Raw genomic sequence first — 18,757 nt, 5'->3', positions numbered from 1 at the left:
CCTGCCAGGACCATGTAAAAATAGCAGCATCCAGGCATAACAGTTGCGAGTGACAGGTGCATATCAGTACTAAGAGGAAGAAACTGGAAATTCCGCTGTAAGATGCATCTGAGAACCAGACTGAGGAATGCAGCTAGGCATAGGGAGGGAGAAACCAAGGAACAGACAGAGGAAGAGAGAGATCTGTGCAACTGCTGAAAATAGCAGTGTGTTACAAGAGCTGCATCAAGCCAGGTGCTGAGAGGCTGGCTTCTAGTGAATCGAGGGTCAAAAGCCGATACACCGGATACTGGAGCATTGTAATTAAAAGTGATAATCCCAGGATGAGCGTGTCAGTCCCGGGGCCCTTCATTACAGCGATGCCATTAAGTACTATGGAGCTGACGTGAAGTCACATATGCATTAGAAAATTCTACTAAGGTACATTCTTCCTATATGCTACATATACTGATCGCACAATGCGTCCAGTTGTGCGTCAGTAGAATATGCGCCAGGTTTGAATCAGACATACATACATTCAGATACACTTACACCCAACCAGGTCATAGGCACAAGAAAAGTTTGTGAACACTCAATTGCGATTTAGAGCCGTATTCAATTTGAGCGGACCTGTGATACTTTTTCGCCTCCGGGACTTTTCGCCTACATCGCGTGTTTTGCAGGCGGAAAAGTATCACGCGCGTGCTCACATATCCCCGTATTCAATTTGAAAGTACGCGAAAACGGGACCCGGCGAAACTTAAACAAGCGGAAAGTACTGTCAGATTTGGGGAAATCAGCCTGACACCCCCCAAATGATGCTCTGACATGGGGGTTCCCTATGATACCCCCCGATTTGGCTTGCTGAAGGAATAGATGCTAAATAGCGTTTTGGTATAAGTGGTGCAGAATAGTATTCAGGAGGGTTTTTTTGCTGAAAATAACTTATCCCAGCAAATTTGGGGTACTTGAAAATGGGGGCCAGCATATTTTCAAGTTGCTAATGCTAAGTTTAAAAAAACGTGAAAAATCCACCTGCTGCAAGCCCCTGCAATGAAAAAAACCACATGGGGCATACTTGGGGACTCCCCAGAGTCTAGTTCGCTAGTTTTTAACTTTGTCTCCCAACATTTTTTTTTTTTGCAACCAAAATCAAATAGATTTTTTTGGGGTGTTCTTAAGTGTTTTTTTTTTTAATTTTGACACAGTTTACCTTTGGGGGACTGTCTGAAGGCTGCACGGAGGTTCCTGCAACGTTGCACCCCAAAACCTCAATTCTGCACGTTTTTCCGCCTGCTATACATAGGCGAAAAAGTTTTGCCTATTACATTGCATTGACTTTCCGCCTAGGCGGAAAGTCTTTCAAATTGAATACGGCGATACTTTTCTGCCTGGCGAAATGACGTCCGTGGCGAAAAGTTTCCGCCAAAAACACGCAAAAACGGCTTTTCGCCTCAAATTGAATACGGGCCTTGGATGGAGTTCAATTTAAAAAATATCGCTATATTACAGTAGAGGGAATATTGCTCCTCGCTTACTAATGAATGTTGCAAAACAAATTTTTACAAAAATACGCCCACAAAATCATATTATAATATTTCCATGATCAATCAAGAAAGCCCCTATCAGTTTGAGAAATTAATTTGTATTCAACCACATCAGAAGTGTCTGACAACCGTAATCATCATCAGTGTCAGACCGACCTATCACCTTCCACGTTCCATCTCTCTTAGCATATGGCAGTGTGAGTATCAGATGTGCATACAGGCATTGAAGTCCGCAATGCAAATTTACATATTTAATGCTAAGCAAACAAGTGTACGCCCAACTCATCATCAACCCCTTTGTAGCCAAATACTGTGCAGGATGAAAATATGTAATAAAAATGACACCCATTGATTGTGTCAACTGTACTTGTGCTGCGCTACTATGCATGCGTCAGCTCCACACATTAAACTTCCATGCAGTATTACGCTTGCACGTGCAAAGGCTCTTCTTTGGTGAACAGTCTACTGTATCTGGGATAACAACAATACAGGATCCGGTCAAAATCCCGTCAGTCGGGATTCTAGAGCTTAGAATGCCGGTGCCGGAATCCCGACACCTGTCAGAATCCCGGCGTGGCATTCCGACGGTAAGTACTGGCGTTAGGCATGAGGGGGAGGGTTAGGATTAGGCACTAAGTAGGGTGGGTTAGGTGTAGGGTGCAGGGAGAGAGGTTAAGTTTAGGCACAAGGAAGGAAGGGTTAGGGTAGAGAGATGGGGAGGGTTAGGATACTGAACAACAAGTGCTGGTATTCTAACCCTGTCCGGACGCCGCCGTTGGATCCTGACCGCCGGGATCCCGGGCGCCGACATCCCGTACCCAACCCCAAAATTCAGTACTATATACATTGTCACTGTATTCTCAACAGTAGTTTCTATATACTGTATCTGGTATTATGGCTTTACTGATCCGCTTAATGTAGATGAAGACTGAGTGCCACAGCAATCTGTAGATTACATATTTTGTACTTATTGCGTGCGTGCCATAAAATAGGTTTCAGATGCTTAGTAGAAAGTATTGCATCAAATATTACATTATACCCAGTGGGATGAATGAAGCACAGAGCTGGTCTGACCTATAAGCAGCTTGTTAGGGTATGATTTATGGGATTAAAGGAGACAGGCAGTTGTGGTACCACAGCTTCTCCTGCATTCACTAAATACCATCAGTTACACAACTGTAGAAATATTCCACTCTTTACAAAACATACAAAATGTTTATGTTTTTTTTGTTTCTTTTTTACTTAAATTAGCTAATTCAACTTAAGTATAATTATTGCAAAATGTAAAAATCTGGTACATACATTGCGCTAAAGGTGCGTATCCACTAGCATTGTAATCGTACAGTCGTTCCTCTTCCCCTGCAGTGCCTATGCTGAATGATGTGTCGTTCCTCTTCCCCTGCAGTGCCTATACTGAATGATGTGTCGTTCAGTGTAGGCACCCTCCCCCATCCCTGAACATGGTCAATCGGTCACTAATCGGTAGGTTGACCAGCATGTTCGGGCAATGGATTGATGTCGAAAACTACCAGTGGGAGCGCACATCGCTGGTCGTTTTCGACATTTTCATGCTAGATTCAGGCACGATTAATGAGCGATTGAACGATAACGATATAGTTATCATTCAATCGCTCATTTTAATCGGCAAGTGGATACGCGGTATAACTGACAAAGTAGAGCAGCACACAGATTTGCTGGTACAGTAAACATAAAATGCAATAATTAAACAAACACAAAGGGCCTGATTCTAAGTTTGGCGCAGCCCTGTCCGTGTCATTTGCCAGTCGCATGCCTATGACTTTATGCAAAAAGCGGATACAAAGTCCTTTGATGGCACCAGAATGTGCAAGGACTGAGACGCCCGCTTTCAACATTCGTAGATGCTGATATATTGCTCGGGTACCCTGCACTTGGATGGCAGATGCTGGAAGGCGGGACCTTTTCCTATAGACGCCTCCTGCTGCATTACCATATGTTAGCATCGCTGCTGTGCCCATCTCTGTATCAGGCCCTTAGATTTATGCACAGTAAAAATCAGGAACATATTAAATATGCTACAAACTTTCCTGCACTCCTTTACCTCTCTGAAGTGATTCCATTCTGAGCCGATCCAAAATAGTGTCTCTTCTTGTCCATGGGCATTACATCCACATATCCTCCTTGTTGATTGCGCATTACACCAGCATGAAGAGCCGCCTTGCAAATACTCGATATCTGTGATAAACAAGGTCAGACACACTTTTAGAGGTCATTATAAATGTATAATTAGTGTGAGACATGTGTGCTTATAACAGTAGCATGTTTGAGTGTATCTGGAGCACCATACAACCAGTACCACACACTGCTATTATCTCTCATCACTATCTGCAAATGAAGCTTGACAAAAGATCTGTGATAAAGAAATACTGTAGTTTTGGAACAAAAGATTTCCTGCAAGTCATATCAAAGCAGTTTAGAGGACTGTACACAGTACAGTAGGCACAAATAAATTGTTTTACCATATAGTGAACTCCTCTTTTATTCTGGAACCATGGATATCTATTAATGTGTCCAGAATACACATTCTAGTGCTGGATGCACCTGTAATGCAGCACATTTTATTATGGGGTGTTATGTTTAGATTCACCCTGCAGCCAGAGCAGGATTAAAGGGGAGGCATGGGGGCAGGATACCCCAGGCCCCCTCTCTGTGTGCCCCTCATGGCAGGAACGCACATCTGCACTGTGCATTTTCTAAGGGCTGGATGATGAGTGGGAGTGGGCCAGACGACAAGTGGGGTGGGCCAGACGGTGAGGGGGAGGACCAAAGTAGAGGGAGTGGGCCCCTCTAAAAGTGCCCCAGCCCCCCAAAGTCAGTTCAGCCCTGGATGCAGCTAAATGCACTACTATTAGTCAGTGTTCTAAGCCACCTCTCAGTCACTGCCCAATAAGGCCCAGCACCTTTCCAAGACATCTCTGATACTGTGATTTGTATATTCATCAGAAAGAGGAGTGGATTGATACACAGCTTTGTTAGGGCTATCCATCAAAGCACATGATATTGATGGTTTTATACCATTGGTAGGAATCCATTCATAGTTGGGTACTGCACTTTATCAGAATGATGTATCAGGTGTTTCCAATCAATGGCCAATCAGTCGCAAACCGTTAATGGCCATCTATGACTTAGGGTGTGATTTCTATAAGAGAGAAGAGAAGTGGGGACCAACTTTGCTGAGGACCCTGGAGGAGATACCAGACTGGTCATATTGATAGTGGAGATGTACAATATCCACAGTAAAGGTAAGTCACTGCCTGAAGAGGGTAAGAGCCACCTCTAGCACAATAGGGAAAATTATTTAGCGAACTATTTTGATGTGACTGACAGAGTGCTGAGGGGCAGAAGAGGCCCATAGTATAACAGGGGAAGCTGCGAATGCAGTGTGTAGAGCCTGTGGATTCTGAAGTTACTCCTTTGATCACTCTCTCCCACTCCCCATCAGACTTTCCACCTCTTTGCAATCCTTCAAACGGGCTCTCAAGACCCACTACTTCATCAAAGCCTTCCAGCTATCATTCTAACTCCTTGCTACATGCTCCTTCCTCCCCATCTACCCCATCTGTGTCAACCCAGTTTGTCTTCCCCCACCTTTTTTGAATGTAAGCTCTCACAAGCAGGGCCCTCTACCCTTTTGTGCTTCTCCTTACTATAGTGTCATTTACTTCTTACTCACCACTAGGGCACCTAACACTTGGTTGCTTATGCTCTGTTGCTTATCTGGGTGATATGGTCGCTAATGTAGCAATATATATTATTCATGTCCTGTATTGTATTGTTCTGTAAGTCACTTGTCTACAATTTGTTTATGTACTTTGTAAGGACCTGCGGAACACTTGTGGCACCATATAAATAAATGATGATAATAATAATAATAATAATAATAATAATAATAATATACTGTACACGCCCCCAGCAGGCATAGCAAAACAAACTCATTATACCTAAAATTCAATTAGCAAGAAATCACTCTATTCCTCGCAGAGCTGCTCTCATCTGTAAATGCACAGTTGCGCACACCATACTTGCCTACTTTTGAAAAAGCATTTCAGGGAGATTGTGAAAGCAGCACCTATGAGCGCGTGTTACAGTGGGGGTGTACTGATAAATCTGATAGGCGTGTCCTAAACCTGACTTACATCCAAATGTAAACCAGCCCAAAAGCAGTTAGTAAGATCTGTTTGTTGATGAAAACACACTAATACTTTTCAGAAATTCATAGGGATCATTGTGCCTTATAATAACCAATGCAAGGAAATGACACTAATGATCCCATTTGATGTATATATCTTTGTTTTTAAATATAACAGCTTCATAATGGGGGTAAGGATGAAATGAGGGAGATTGCTAGACTCTTCAGGGAGACAGGGAGATTGCTGCTATTTCAGGGAGTCTCCCTGACAATGAGGGAGAGTTGGCAAGTATGGCGCACACCCACACACCTCAATATTTGTCTTGTGTGTGGCATACAGTAATATTGGGTGTATTTGCAAAAAAAAAGAGGCACAATCGGCATATGCACTATTCAAGGTGCCTTTTTGCATTTTGTTCTATAAGTGTTTAGGGTATATTTTTACACACATTTTACAGGTCTAGACTTGTGCCTCAGCTCACATGTCAAAGGTCAGCCAGCCTCAGACTGTAGGTCAGGAAGAGATAACTTTCTGCTAGGTCTCCATATGCACTTGCCTGAACAGTTTTCATGGCTTTCAAAGGCATAATAAGGTATCATATATCCTTAGAGTGCACTTTTGCTTGCACAACCTGTTACTACAGCATAACAGGTGTTTTAGGCAATAGTCTCTTATAAAGATGTCAAAGCTATTCTAAGACCATACAGTAGCACTTTTGTCAAAACAGACATTTGTGAACTGTGCCAGGAGGGTGTACATTGGTGACTGGTTGTTTGTGCAAAATGAAAATATTTTAGCGTGTCTACTTCTGGTTCTCATGCTGGACTACTGTAACGTGTTCTGGATAAAGCATTGGTTAAATGTAATGTTTACTCGAAGCTTCTTCTTTTGAAATATCCTATATTACCTGAACATGCGTAACTCTTCCAGAAATAAGGACAGATCACAGATGTGCGAAAACAACTCAGGTAAATGCTCTCATATCCTGTTACAAGCCAAATCCCACTTGGTTAAGGTACGTGCTGTTACACATTTTAATGTAACTAGGTCAAGTTTTGCTCTCTCTGGGAATCTGGCACTATGCTCTATGAAGAAAGCCAAGTCCAAATTGTTTATTTAATACTAGATTCATGTTTTCCATATATAGTGTAAAGATCAGAATACTAGACAGTTGCAAATACTTAAGTAGAAATCCCATATAGAATATTTTTTAACAAAATGTTAAGTACCTATTAAGCATACATCCGATTATTTTTCTTAGCTGTTCTTCTACAAATCAGTATCTCCTTTTCAAAACCTCTCAGGAGGGAAAACCAGTGTAGCTGTCACAGACTCACAGGTGCTCAGCATGTTATGTTATGGGATGGCAGAGGGGTGAGGAGAAGGAGGGTGCACCAGTGAAAACAAATGAGTGTTCAAAAGCCTCTCTGTTCACAACATGTGCCATGTTACTGTGGTTGCCATGGTAGTCACATGACACTGGTAAATCTGCAGACACAAACTAAGGTAAAATTGTAAGTACTGCACCAACATTCTTCTGAAAGCTTGCCAAAGCAATTTATGAAACAAAAAAACAACCAAAAACACAGCTGCAGTTTCTTTGAGTTGCTGCTGTAAGCTATTGCTGTCTCCATTAAACTACATTGTGCTACTAGACAGGCACCTCTGGAAGTGGACTAATATTCTTCAAACAGTTATTGAACAATAATGCAAAGTAAAAAATGCAATATTTTCAGATCTAATGAATATAACACTTGAATGGTCTGTTAAATTGTGGACAAATGGCAGCTATATGCTGCATGTTATGTATGTATTGCGATTGCAGAGCAAAATTACAAAAACACAGGCACCCTTTACAACTGGCATAAACTGTGGGCAGTTTCTCTCGGGGTTGGCACACCACAAAATTTCCTAATGCTACATAATATGCAGTATGCTGAAGAAAAGTATACATAAATGTATACAACTCTTGCACTCATTAATGCCACTTGTATTAAGTCAGAACCTTTGCATTTGTTTTGTGGCATACAGGAGATGTCCACATTCAATTCACTGATACATACTTAAAAGGTTTAGGGGCCTATTCATCATACCTAAAATATTGAGGGAGGTAATTGGGTTTAGAACTCGCATGGAGTTCTACCTAATTACCGGAGGAATTCATCATCCCTCCTCTCCATAAGTATCTATTCCGAAAAGCTGTCATTTTTGCGATGACAGCTTTTCGGGAAATAGTTTTCCCTCTCTACACTAACTTACCGCAGCTGTAATCAGTGCTGCACATGCGCTGTTACAATCGTAAACCCAGCGCATGCACAGCACTACTTACAGCTGCGGTAAGTTTGTGTGCGCCCCCCCTCCCCCTCCGCTCACCTCCCCCCGTCCCGCACTTACCTGCCCACTGCAGCGCCTCTGGCTCCGTCCTGCTGGTCTGTCATGTGGTCTCCCAGCAGCACACAGTGCAGTTTAGAAAAAAAATAAAAAAATTTTTTCTAAACTTTATTGTGTTCTGCTGGTAGAACACAATGTCAGCATTGCAGACGGAGCCAGAGGATGCATCAGAGCGCCGGAGGAAGACTCCGGGGGACCTGCACAGCTGGAAGCAGGTAAGTCTGTCCTGCTATTTGCCACCTCACAGTGGCGAATAGTAACTCCATCAAATTCCGAAAATACATAATTTTCGGAATTTGATGAATACCATAATTTCCATATCCCCATACTCTGGGCAGAGATATCTCCTGTGCTAAGTGGCTTCGTGAATACTAAAATAACGTTAATTAAGGAAAATGTCCTTAAAAACGTTATTTTAGTGTTGATGAATAGGCCCCTTAGAGTGAATTGTCTCTAGTTGCTACTTCTGTCGCATCCTAAACTCTACCATCATTCTTTGCTTATATACTGGTTGCCAACTTGCCACAGATGTGTCTTTGGACAAGTTGCCATGAGATCTTTTGGGCACAGTTATGAAAGTAGAAGGTATATTGGATTCATTGGTTCTTATTGTCTTTCTTACTCTACCTGTGCAACAATGCGGCTGGAAGCCCCTCTTCTTAGCACCTGCATTACCCATAGAAAGCAACATAATATTTGTCCACAAGACCCATTAGTGAAAAAAATAAGACAATATAATGGAATCAAAGCAGAAGCACAAAGTGCTCATCCTACCAAAGTAGTAGATGAAATAATGATTACCTCCTGGGCAAATCAAGCTCATTACAAGGGATTGCCAGCAAACCATGCATTATCTGCAACATAGACTATGTGGCAATCTCTCAAATACAATATTGGGGACAACCACTTGTGTCAATGCCAGAATTCCAGTATTGTAGAAATCTCGGTTGTGTTCTGTACTTTATATGGTATACTGCCAATGCAGAACAACAGCCATAGGAACTAGATTTGGCATTTATTGGAAGTAGAGCTATGCTGTGGCATTGATTGGCGATGTTAACAGTACAGTACAAGTGCCACAGTATTCATTGAGCAAGAAGATCATGCTCTTTAGCTCTTTGACAACTGCCCGTCCCCTCCACACACACCCCTCCCATGGTGATCCCATTATTTAGGAAGAAAAAAACAAAAACAGGACACTCATGTGACGTGACTTGTTTTGGCTATAATTTAAACAAAATACATGTTCCATTTGGAGGCCAAGAACTGTTAAACAATTCTAAAATATATTCTCACTTTCATTAATCTTGAAGCATCTGGGGGGGATGCACTAATGCCAAAAATCTGGTCAAACCCCCGAAAATTGCATTTTCGGGGGTTTGACCACATTTTTCATATGCACCAAGGCTTGGATGCGATGGGCAACGCCATCTAAAGCCTATGGGCTTCTACTTGCAGAGTGATGTGAGGGATCCAATTGGATCGTTTATTAATGTCGTATGCATGAAAATTTGCAATTATTTACTCAAAAGGACAGATATTCCGATTAGAGCTGTCCTTTGTGATGTGAGGACTTCTGGGTTTATAACCCAGGGCTCCTACTGCACCTGCGCAGCCGCAGGGGACACTGGGAGTGACCCTAGTGGATCATCTATAGAAGGCGTTGCCTCTCAGGTACAAGCTCCGGAAAGTTTTGCTTTCGGTAGCTTGATACATATGGGCAATGCGGTCTAACATCTGAAAACAGCATTCTCCCCCTTCTTCCCTCTTCCTCTCTCTCACCTTACAGGGTACATGCAAAGTAGCTCCTCTCTCCTTTCCTCTCTCTCCCATGCTGCTGGCCTGGCACTGACTAAGTGCTGTGTAGTCCAGCCCCCTGCCTGGACTCCTCCTTCCTTTCAGCCTCCTAAGAGAGGGGGGCCCAGGGTGCGCTGGGACACTGTATAGGGGGGGGGGGGACTACTACTGGGGGCAATGCATAGGGGGGACCACTACTGGTGCACTGCATAGGGGGACCACTACTGGGGGCACTGCATAGGGGGTCCCAAAGCATATTCTTGCACCTGGGCCCACCACTCTCTAGTTCCGCCACTGGCTCCATATACAGTATTATGTGAATAAATTTTAATTTCAAGTACTCACATCAGAATAAATCCGTGTTCCGAATACTCGAGCATAGTGTGGACTTGCTTGTGCACAATTCCGTGGACAGTACAACCTAAGAAACCAAATAAAATAGTATATAGTTTATATTATTACATTTCATTGTACTAACGTTTTATGAAACAGGTGCCAACTAGACTTCAATTTACTATTTTGTTTTGCTAAAAACAAACATTTCACATTGCTTTCAGTTACGGACATGTTTAAATCAAAATGGCATTCATTGTAATTATATTAACTTTTATTTATTTGGTACACAAAAATTGTTTATGGCACCATACAATGAAAACAAAATGACAAATATTTCTAAAATACAAAGGATAACCATAACACAAATAAACCAAAGACGTTAGGATAGAGAGACTCACTAAAGCATGAGAAAGCAAAACATTGATGGGTCACACAGTGGAAGTAGGGAGCAAATAGCAATCAATGAACCTGTACCCACAAAGTGGCTGAACAGCCAGGATCAGAATGGAGATAGAGATAGGGAAACAGATATACACTGCGATAGGCATAGTGCTAGGAGGGAAGAGGTAACTGCCCATTAGGTAGGGGCGTATTTATAATGGGTGCAGTGTGTATATGTGCACATGGACTCGTGGGTCCAGGGGGGGGGGCATATGGGTCAAGGGGGGGGGGGGGGCATACCGCACACCCTGCACCCATATTAGTTATACTTACCTTTCCACAGATTGTGGTGCTGCAGAGCATCAAAAAATCACCGGGAAAATGGTAGTGGAAAACATGTCCCCGGGAAAAAGGTGCCGGCGCCATTTTCCCGGAGACCAGTGCATGCGCAGTACTGCTCTAACAGAGAGGAGGGGGCCCAAACGGAGGCTGCACATGGCAACCCTCCTCTCTTAAAACGCCCCTACCATCAGGGCTTACAGGCTATAAGGGAGGGAGTAACCAGAAGGGTGAGCTGGGAGAGAGAGATTAGGTAGATGATCAGGGGCACAGAGTAGAGAGATATAATGGCAGACAGGCTTGTATAGAAGTATTGAGTCTTGAGGGCTAGTTTAAAGGTATAGAAGATGGTTGAAAGTCTGATTGAGCCAGGGAGTGAGTCCCAGAGTAGAGGGGCAACAGGAGAGAAGTCTTGGATGGAGGAGTGCGAGGAAGTGATCAGAGTGGAGAGAGCTGGAGGGAGTATGGACAGAAATGAGGTCAGAAATGTAGGAGGAAGTACAACAATTGAGAGCTTTATACAGTATGTGAGGGGGAGGAGCCAAAACTGAATTCTGTGGTTAGTGGGGGAGGGGGGCAAGTGAAGTGATTTGCATAGGGGAAGGCAGGCACTGAGCAGCAAGAGAGGTATAGGACCTGGGTGATAGCATTCATAATATACTGAAGGAGGGAGAGATCAGTGAGAGGAAGGCCAGAGACAAGGAGAGTGCAGTAATAAAGGCAGGAAATGACAAGTGCATGGATGAGGGATTTGGTGGCATTCATGGTGAGGAAGGACCTGATTCTACAAATATTGTAACAGTGCAAGTGGCAGGAGTGTGAGAATGACTGAATCTGGGGAGAGAAGGAGAGGGGGGAGTCGAGGATGACACCCATGCAGCAGACTCAATGAGTTTGTGATATATAATATACATCTACCACAAAGTATAAATAATGTGAATGGTGTTCTTCTCCTTTTAACAGATGTGAGAAAACATTCAGGTATTTGTTACAGAAATATACAGCATGGTGGCACAATAGTTAGCAGAACCTATTGGTACAGTATGGGGTTTGTAAGTCTTCTGCATGGGTTTCTTCCAGCTGCTCCGGCCTCCCCACACATTGGTGTGCTTGTGTCCATGTGGTAGGGAATATGGGCCCTGATTCAGACCCGCTCGCAGCCGCTGGCCGCTCGCTGGGTCTGTGGGCGTTTTTTTTTTTTTTGTCTCCAGGCCGCTCACAAAGCTGTGGGTGACCACCCACTCAGCTTGTCCGGGCTGGAGACCATCGCAATAATCGCGACCATCGGGCTTGCGACGAGACCCAGCGGTAGGGTCTAGCTGCCGCAAGCCCGAACGGACTCCCTGTTCTACTAGAGCAAGAAGTCCACTACTGACATCACTAGTTATGTCAGTAAGCCCTCCTACAAATGCCAAGCGTTCCTAAGGGAACGCCTGAGTTTGTCCGGCCACCCCCCCTACCCGCCCACAAAACGGGGCGAGCTGCCAATCAACATTGACAGCCGCCCCGTCTTGTTGCGAGCCCCGGAGCGACTGAACTTCAGTCGCTCTGCGGGGCTCGAGCATGCCGGACGCGGCGCGTGCGCAGGGCTATAACATCGAGCTGCTTGTGAGCGCCTCTGAATCGGGCCCATAGAGTGTAACAGCCGCTGTGGTACAGACTTAAGTGAAGTGCTCTGTATTATATAGGCGCTATATAAATAAATGTTAATAAAATAATGATGCTACACTGTATTTTCTGTACTATATATTTTATTAAACTGTGCCTATAATAAGTACAAACCATTGGTGCATCCAGAAAGTATTCACAGCGCTTCACTTTTTCCACATTTTGTTATGTTACAACCTTATTCCAAAATGGAAGAAATTAATTTTTGTCCTAAAAATTCTACACACAATACCCCATAATGACAACGTGTAAAAAGTTTTTTTGAAAATAATAAAAAATATGCTAATGCCTTCCAAAGCTTACCCGAGCATAAGGATGGCCACTGCTGCCTTCTCATATGCTTCCGATGACGTGCAACAGCGTAAACATCGGGAACATCAACGCAGATCAGACAGCCACGCAGCCTCTGAGTAAAGAGTGACCTGTCTCAAACACTACAGCTCTCCTGAGACACTGAGAGCTCTAATGCTTTGAAGGAGATCACAATGGCTAATTTACGCACGCCCATGAAATGACGTTTAAAAGGTCAGACACCCATGTGTTTCTTTGGCCCCCCCATTACCTCTCCCAAACGGTGACTACCTGTCACTCACTTTGAGAGTGAATCCTCAGTGCAAGAGTAATCGTTAAGAAATTGCTGTGCGTGCGCAGTACGGCTATCACACATGCGCAATGGCTAAAAGTAGCTTAATCTGCGTAGATATCGGCATTGTGCAAATCTCTGAATCAGACACTATGTCCTCAAGAGCCCCTAGCAGTTTTTGTTTTCCAGACCACCCATGGATCTTTTAAAATGTTACAGTTATTACTGAATAAACCTGTGCACCAGCTAGGAGATCTGGAAAACATGACTTGTACGGGGTCCTTGAGGACCAAGTTTGGCCACACCTCTCTTACGTGTTTTGTAGAGATGTCCATTCCCACTGTGAAGTCATATCAAGGGCAGAGGGATTGAGATCCACAAAGTAGCCAACTAAAGTATTTAAAGTATGGTATATAAGGCCACTGATGTTTTTAAGAGTACTCTGGGACAGGCATTAATGCAGCATGAATACGTGTTCACTATATGGAAAAAACAGACCATTGTACAGAGTGTTAGTATATCTAACAAAATAGCAAGACACACTGTCTGCTTGTAAACATAAACGACATCTTATGTCTATTACCGGTGTGTCCTCCTATACTATTGCCGTAGTCACATCAAACAGCCCTTCTCAGCGTGCCAGTAGGTAAAGTGCGACTTGGCTTGAGCCGAGGGTCTTTTCTGCTGCTTTTTTTCCTCGAATGTGCATCTTAGTTGCGATGTGACAAAACAGCTTCACGAGACTGCACTGATTAATTTGATATGCAACACTTGTATATCTGTATAAGACTGAGTCTGAGTCTCGTGAAGCGGTTTTGTTGCATCGTTGCGACTAAGATGCATTGTTTCCAAAAAGATGCTACACCGCTCGCCGCAGCTTTCTGGCACCAGGTGTTTCGCTACGTTATACCGCAGTGAGGCTAAGTGTGTGAGGAAACATCATTCAGAGTTGGACCTTTTTTTAATTATATAAATATCTTTCTCTCTGTTAAAGCTAAAATGAATATAACACTAATCAGTTTCCTATTTCTAGATGTATAATGTATTTCTTTTTAGATATTTTTCTAACATTTATTTTATTATAGATCTACACTAGCGCTTCTCTAACATATAAAAAAATTGCAGACATGTTAAACGTATAAAGTAGGTAAATCGTAGCAATTATCTACAGCAGAATATAATTGTCTTGGGCATTCAACGTAAAATGTTTAAATTGCATGTGTGTATTTTAAGTCAATTTTGCTTTGTACAGCAACATGTCAATTTTCTTAAGGGAAGTTCAGAGCATGAACCGCAAATGTAGTTTATATAGGGTATATCGAGTTACGTAATTTGAAACTTCATTTAACGGTGAACTGGGATATAAAATAGCAAAAGGCAAAATAACATGCATGTAGGAGGGGATTTAAGCGAAACTACAATTGTAGCAAGTGACAAATGCTGGACAGTTTTGTTGCCATTGCCTAGCCAATGCAGTAATATCTCTTATTGTATAATGTTTATAATTTAACCAAAACCCATTTGTAAGTTTAACTTGCAATACTACGGTTAACTGAAGGGCTTGCTGTTGAATGATTATAAATGTAGGAGGTTGTAGACAGAAACACAGTTTACAGTGAATAGCTATCATTCAACTGACATGCGTAGTACAATTCTGTCACATCGCCATCTAGTGACAGAAAAATGTATTCCAGGAACTTTCAATATTTCTGGGAAAAACACTTGGTGCAACGTGATGTGTTTTCTTAAAGAGTTAATCCATGTTGTACGAATGAAGTTTGCCTTATATATGTCAGTATAATGTTTACAACATTGTGTAATAACAAATAGCAGTTTAAAATTCTTAAATTAGAATATTTAGAGCTATTCCACTCCGCCACAAAGGCAGTTCATGGATTAGTCACTCGGTCAGGGCCGAATTAATGGCCACATGGACCTAGGGCTGAAAATGTTCAAGGGCCTATTATGAAAGGCAGAGGGAGGAGCTGTGGCCAGTGCTGTGTGGGTGTGTACACCCCTATACTGTTAGCCCCAATGTCTCCCTAAATACGTAAAAGTATAAAAGTGCATTATTTTGTGAGGAAAAAAGAAATACAATTTTAATACTTAGGATTTATGGCAGACTGTGTGGCCAGATATGCAGCTGGTCATCACCATGCTGCTATGATGATGGGCCTATTTTTATGTGGCGGCCTGGAGCTGTACTGTAGCTCCATCAGTCCCATTAATCTGGCACTGCTTGACCTCATTGGCTCACCTGGTATGGAAAAAATGATGGGGCCTGCACCTATCACACAATGTACACCAAACAACATATTCAATTAGATATACAATCTGGGATGCGGTTAATATCCCGACGATCGGGTTGACAGCTGCCGAAATCTTGATCACCAAGAAAAAACCGGCATCGGAATCCCGACAGCGCTGCGGATGCAGACGCCATAATCATGGCAGCCGGCATCCCGATCATAAGGTCACCGATGAGAGATAAGTAGTAGTTAGGTTTAGGCACCACCGGGGGAGGGGAAGGGGAAGGGAAGGGAGGAAGGAAGGGTAGGGAGGGGGACAGAATATCTTATATTTATAATAGTTTTTTAATCACACATATGGTAAGAAATGTAGAAGGTTCTTTATGCCTTTGGCAAAGCAATAATTAGCAGAAATTGGTGAGAGTTGAGGTAATGTTATGAGTTGCCAGTGCGGCTCATCACTTCAGCGGGTTCCGGCTGTTGCTGGGCAACTGGGACGTCGCGTCACACTGCCGCAGGGCACTCTGGGTCCTAATTAACTTAACAGCCAGGGCCTGGCTGTACGTGCCTTCGTGCAGCTGCTATTGATATATCATAAGAGGGGCTGGTCCTCCTCTCCTCAGCAGGTGATTGGTTCATACTCTTGTTATTACACCGGCAGTGCTGCACTTCCACGCTGGAGATAGCTTATACCTCAGCGCTGCTGCCTGGTACATTCCAGGTGTATCGTCGTTCTGGTCTCCTGCTCTGCATATGCCCAGCCGTGTCTGTTTCCAGTTTACTACATTCTTGTGGAGCTTTAATTATTGTTTCTACCAACTGTAAGTACTACCAAATCTAAGCAGTGAATTCATTCTCTGCTGTTTTCCAACTACAAGTTATATGTATCTATGCTCAAACAGTGAATATCATATCTGCTGTTGTGTTTCTGCAAATACAAATATCTGCCTTGTGCAGGTGTATATAAATCCACACTGTTTATCTCTGCAAGTACAAAGCCTCAGTGAATGCTATTCTGATAATTACCAACTTTGAGCTATAGTACCTCTGCCATTCAATGTATATGCTGTGTTGCTGCTATATCTGCAAGCCATTCAATTTATATATTGTGTTGGATTCTGTGTTGCTTTTACACCTGCAAGTCTTGCTATTGTGGATAATTGTTGCTCTCTGCTGATACAACAGTTTGCTATCCAGACAACCTGCCCAGCAATTAACCCTGTTGATGCTGATTCTGCTTCTGCATTACCCTGACATACATACATACATACATACATACATACATACACACACACACACACATATATATATTTATTATTTGATTCCGACGTGGCCAGGGACGGGGGACAGTGTGTGGGGGCCCAGGGACATCCGCACTCCTATAATCCGGCCCTGCTCACAGCCTGCACCGTGTTCAGTGCAGGACGGACTGTGCTAGGGGGGGCGATCGCGCCAATCGCCCCCCCCCTGGATCCGCCGCTGGGATGACATTATGGGTCTGTTTCAGAGGAGGACGCTACTGCATCTGCTCTTGCATGTGTGGCCAAATTCTAGTGTCAGCCTTCCCCTCATGTACAAATGTGTGCCTGAATATGCGAGCACTAAGACGCCCACTTTCAGCGTCTCTGCATGCTGTAACACCACCATCGGCGCACCATTGAAACTTGAATGGCTAGATTAAGGGCCATAACATGGACCAATGAAAATGATCAAGGGCCTATTATGAGAAGCAGAGGAGCTGCGACCAGTGCTGTGTGGGTGTGGCCAGTGCTGTGTGGGTGTGGCCAGTGCTGTGTGGGCATGTACACCGCACACACTTTTGGCCAAAATATCTCCTGAGTTACATAAAAGTAGAAAAATTGCAACATTTCGTAAGGAAAATAAAACTACAATTTTAGTCCTTATGATTTGGAGTTGGCCGTGTGGCCAGCTGGTGACTGGTCATCATCATACTGTCAGGGCCTATTTTTATGTGGAGGCCTATAAGCTTTAATAGGTCTTGTTTAGCCTTAAAATGTTTCCTTTACGTAGAGGGGCACATACAGTATGATGGGCAGGTGGAACACAGCAATGAAAGAGAAAATCACCATCAAAACCTATGCATACACATAGACATCTACCACCCATGTGGCAGGACCACTACTTATTAAATTAAATATTAAATTACTGATGATTATTTATAACAGCTATCCAAACACAAACATGGATTTTATTCTTTCATTATAATACAGCTCTTTTATATTACAAACGGTCAAACACCAGAAATTTTAATACAGAAACACACACACATATTATATATATATATATATATATATATATATATATATATATATATATATATTAGGGGTGTTCATCGGCCACTTTTCGTGTTTTGTGTTTTGGTTTTGGATCTGGATCTTTCTTCGTGTTTTGGATCTGGATTGGTTTTGCCAAAACCACCCTTCCGTGTTTTGGGTTCTGGGTTTTGTGTTTTGGATCTGTATTTTTTTGAAAAAAAGCATAAAAACAGCTAAAATCACAGAATTTGTAGGTTTTTCTGCTCCTATGCTATTATTAACCTCAATAACCTTAATTTCCACTCATTTCCAGTCTATTCTGAACACCTCACACCTCACAATAGTGTTTTTATGTCCAAAAGGTTGCACCGAGGTAGCTGGATGACTATGCTAAGCGACACGAGTGGGCGGCACAAACACGTGACCCATCTAGGAGTGACACTGCAGTGGCAGGCAGGATGGCAGTTAGAAAAACTAGGCCCCAAACTGTACATAATGCAAAGAAAAAAAGAGGTGCAAGATGGAATTGTCCTTGGGCCCTCCCACCCACCCTTATGTTGTATAAACAGGACATGCACACTTTAACAAATCAATCATTTCAGCGCCAGGGTCTGCCACACAACTGTGGCTGAAATGATTGGTTCGTTTGGGCCCCCACAAAACAAGCTGGCAATTAATGTGTCCCTGCACAAACTGGCTCTACGGAGGCAAGATGTCATCCTCATCCTCCTCATCCACCGATTCCTCACCCTCTTCAGTGTGTACATCCTCATCCTCACAAAGTATTAACTCGTCCCCACTTGAATCCACCACCACAGGTCCCTCTGTACCTTCTGGAGGCTGGTCTCCCTGGAAGAGCTGATAATTCATTTTGATGAACATCATCTTCTCCACATTCTGTGGAAGCAACCTCCTACGCCTTTCGCTGACAAGGTTCCCGGCTGCACTAAACACTCTTTCGGAGTACACACTGGAGGGGGGGCAACTCAGGTAAAATAGAGCCAGTTTGTACAGGGGCCTCCAAATTGCCTCTTTTTCCTGC

At 43.2% G+C, this 18,757-nt stretch overlaps 1 protein-coding gene across 1 annotated transcript in view; it reads right to left on the bottom strand.

The window, feature by feature from the left end:
* The window catches only part of CRISPLD1 (cysteine rich secretory protein LCCL domain containing 1), a 115,582-nt gene that overhangs the window by 4,279 nt on the left and 92,546 nt on the right, over positions 1–18,757 (bottom strand). Inside the window, exons 13-14 of the mRNA XM_088471558.1 lie at positions 10,229–10,304; positions 3,607–3,740 (exon numbers count right to left, since the gene is read on the bottom strand). Coding sequence (XP_088327684.1) covers positions 3,607–3,740; positions 10,229–10,304 — 210 coding nt within the window. The remainder of the gene's footprint in view (positions 1–3,606; positions 3,741–10,228; positions 10,305–18,757) is intronic.

Source organism: Taudactylus pleione, unplaced genomic scaffold (genome assembly GCF_031769625.1).
Source record: "Taudactylus pleione unplaced genomic scaffold, aTauple2 ptg000114l, whole genome shotgun sequence".
Taxonomy (NCBI): domain Eukaryota; kingdom Metazoa; phylum Chordata; class Amphibia; order Anura; family Myobatrachidae; genus Taudactylus; species Taudactylus pleione.
This window is presented reverse-complemented; position numbering and strand designations above follow the sequence as displayed.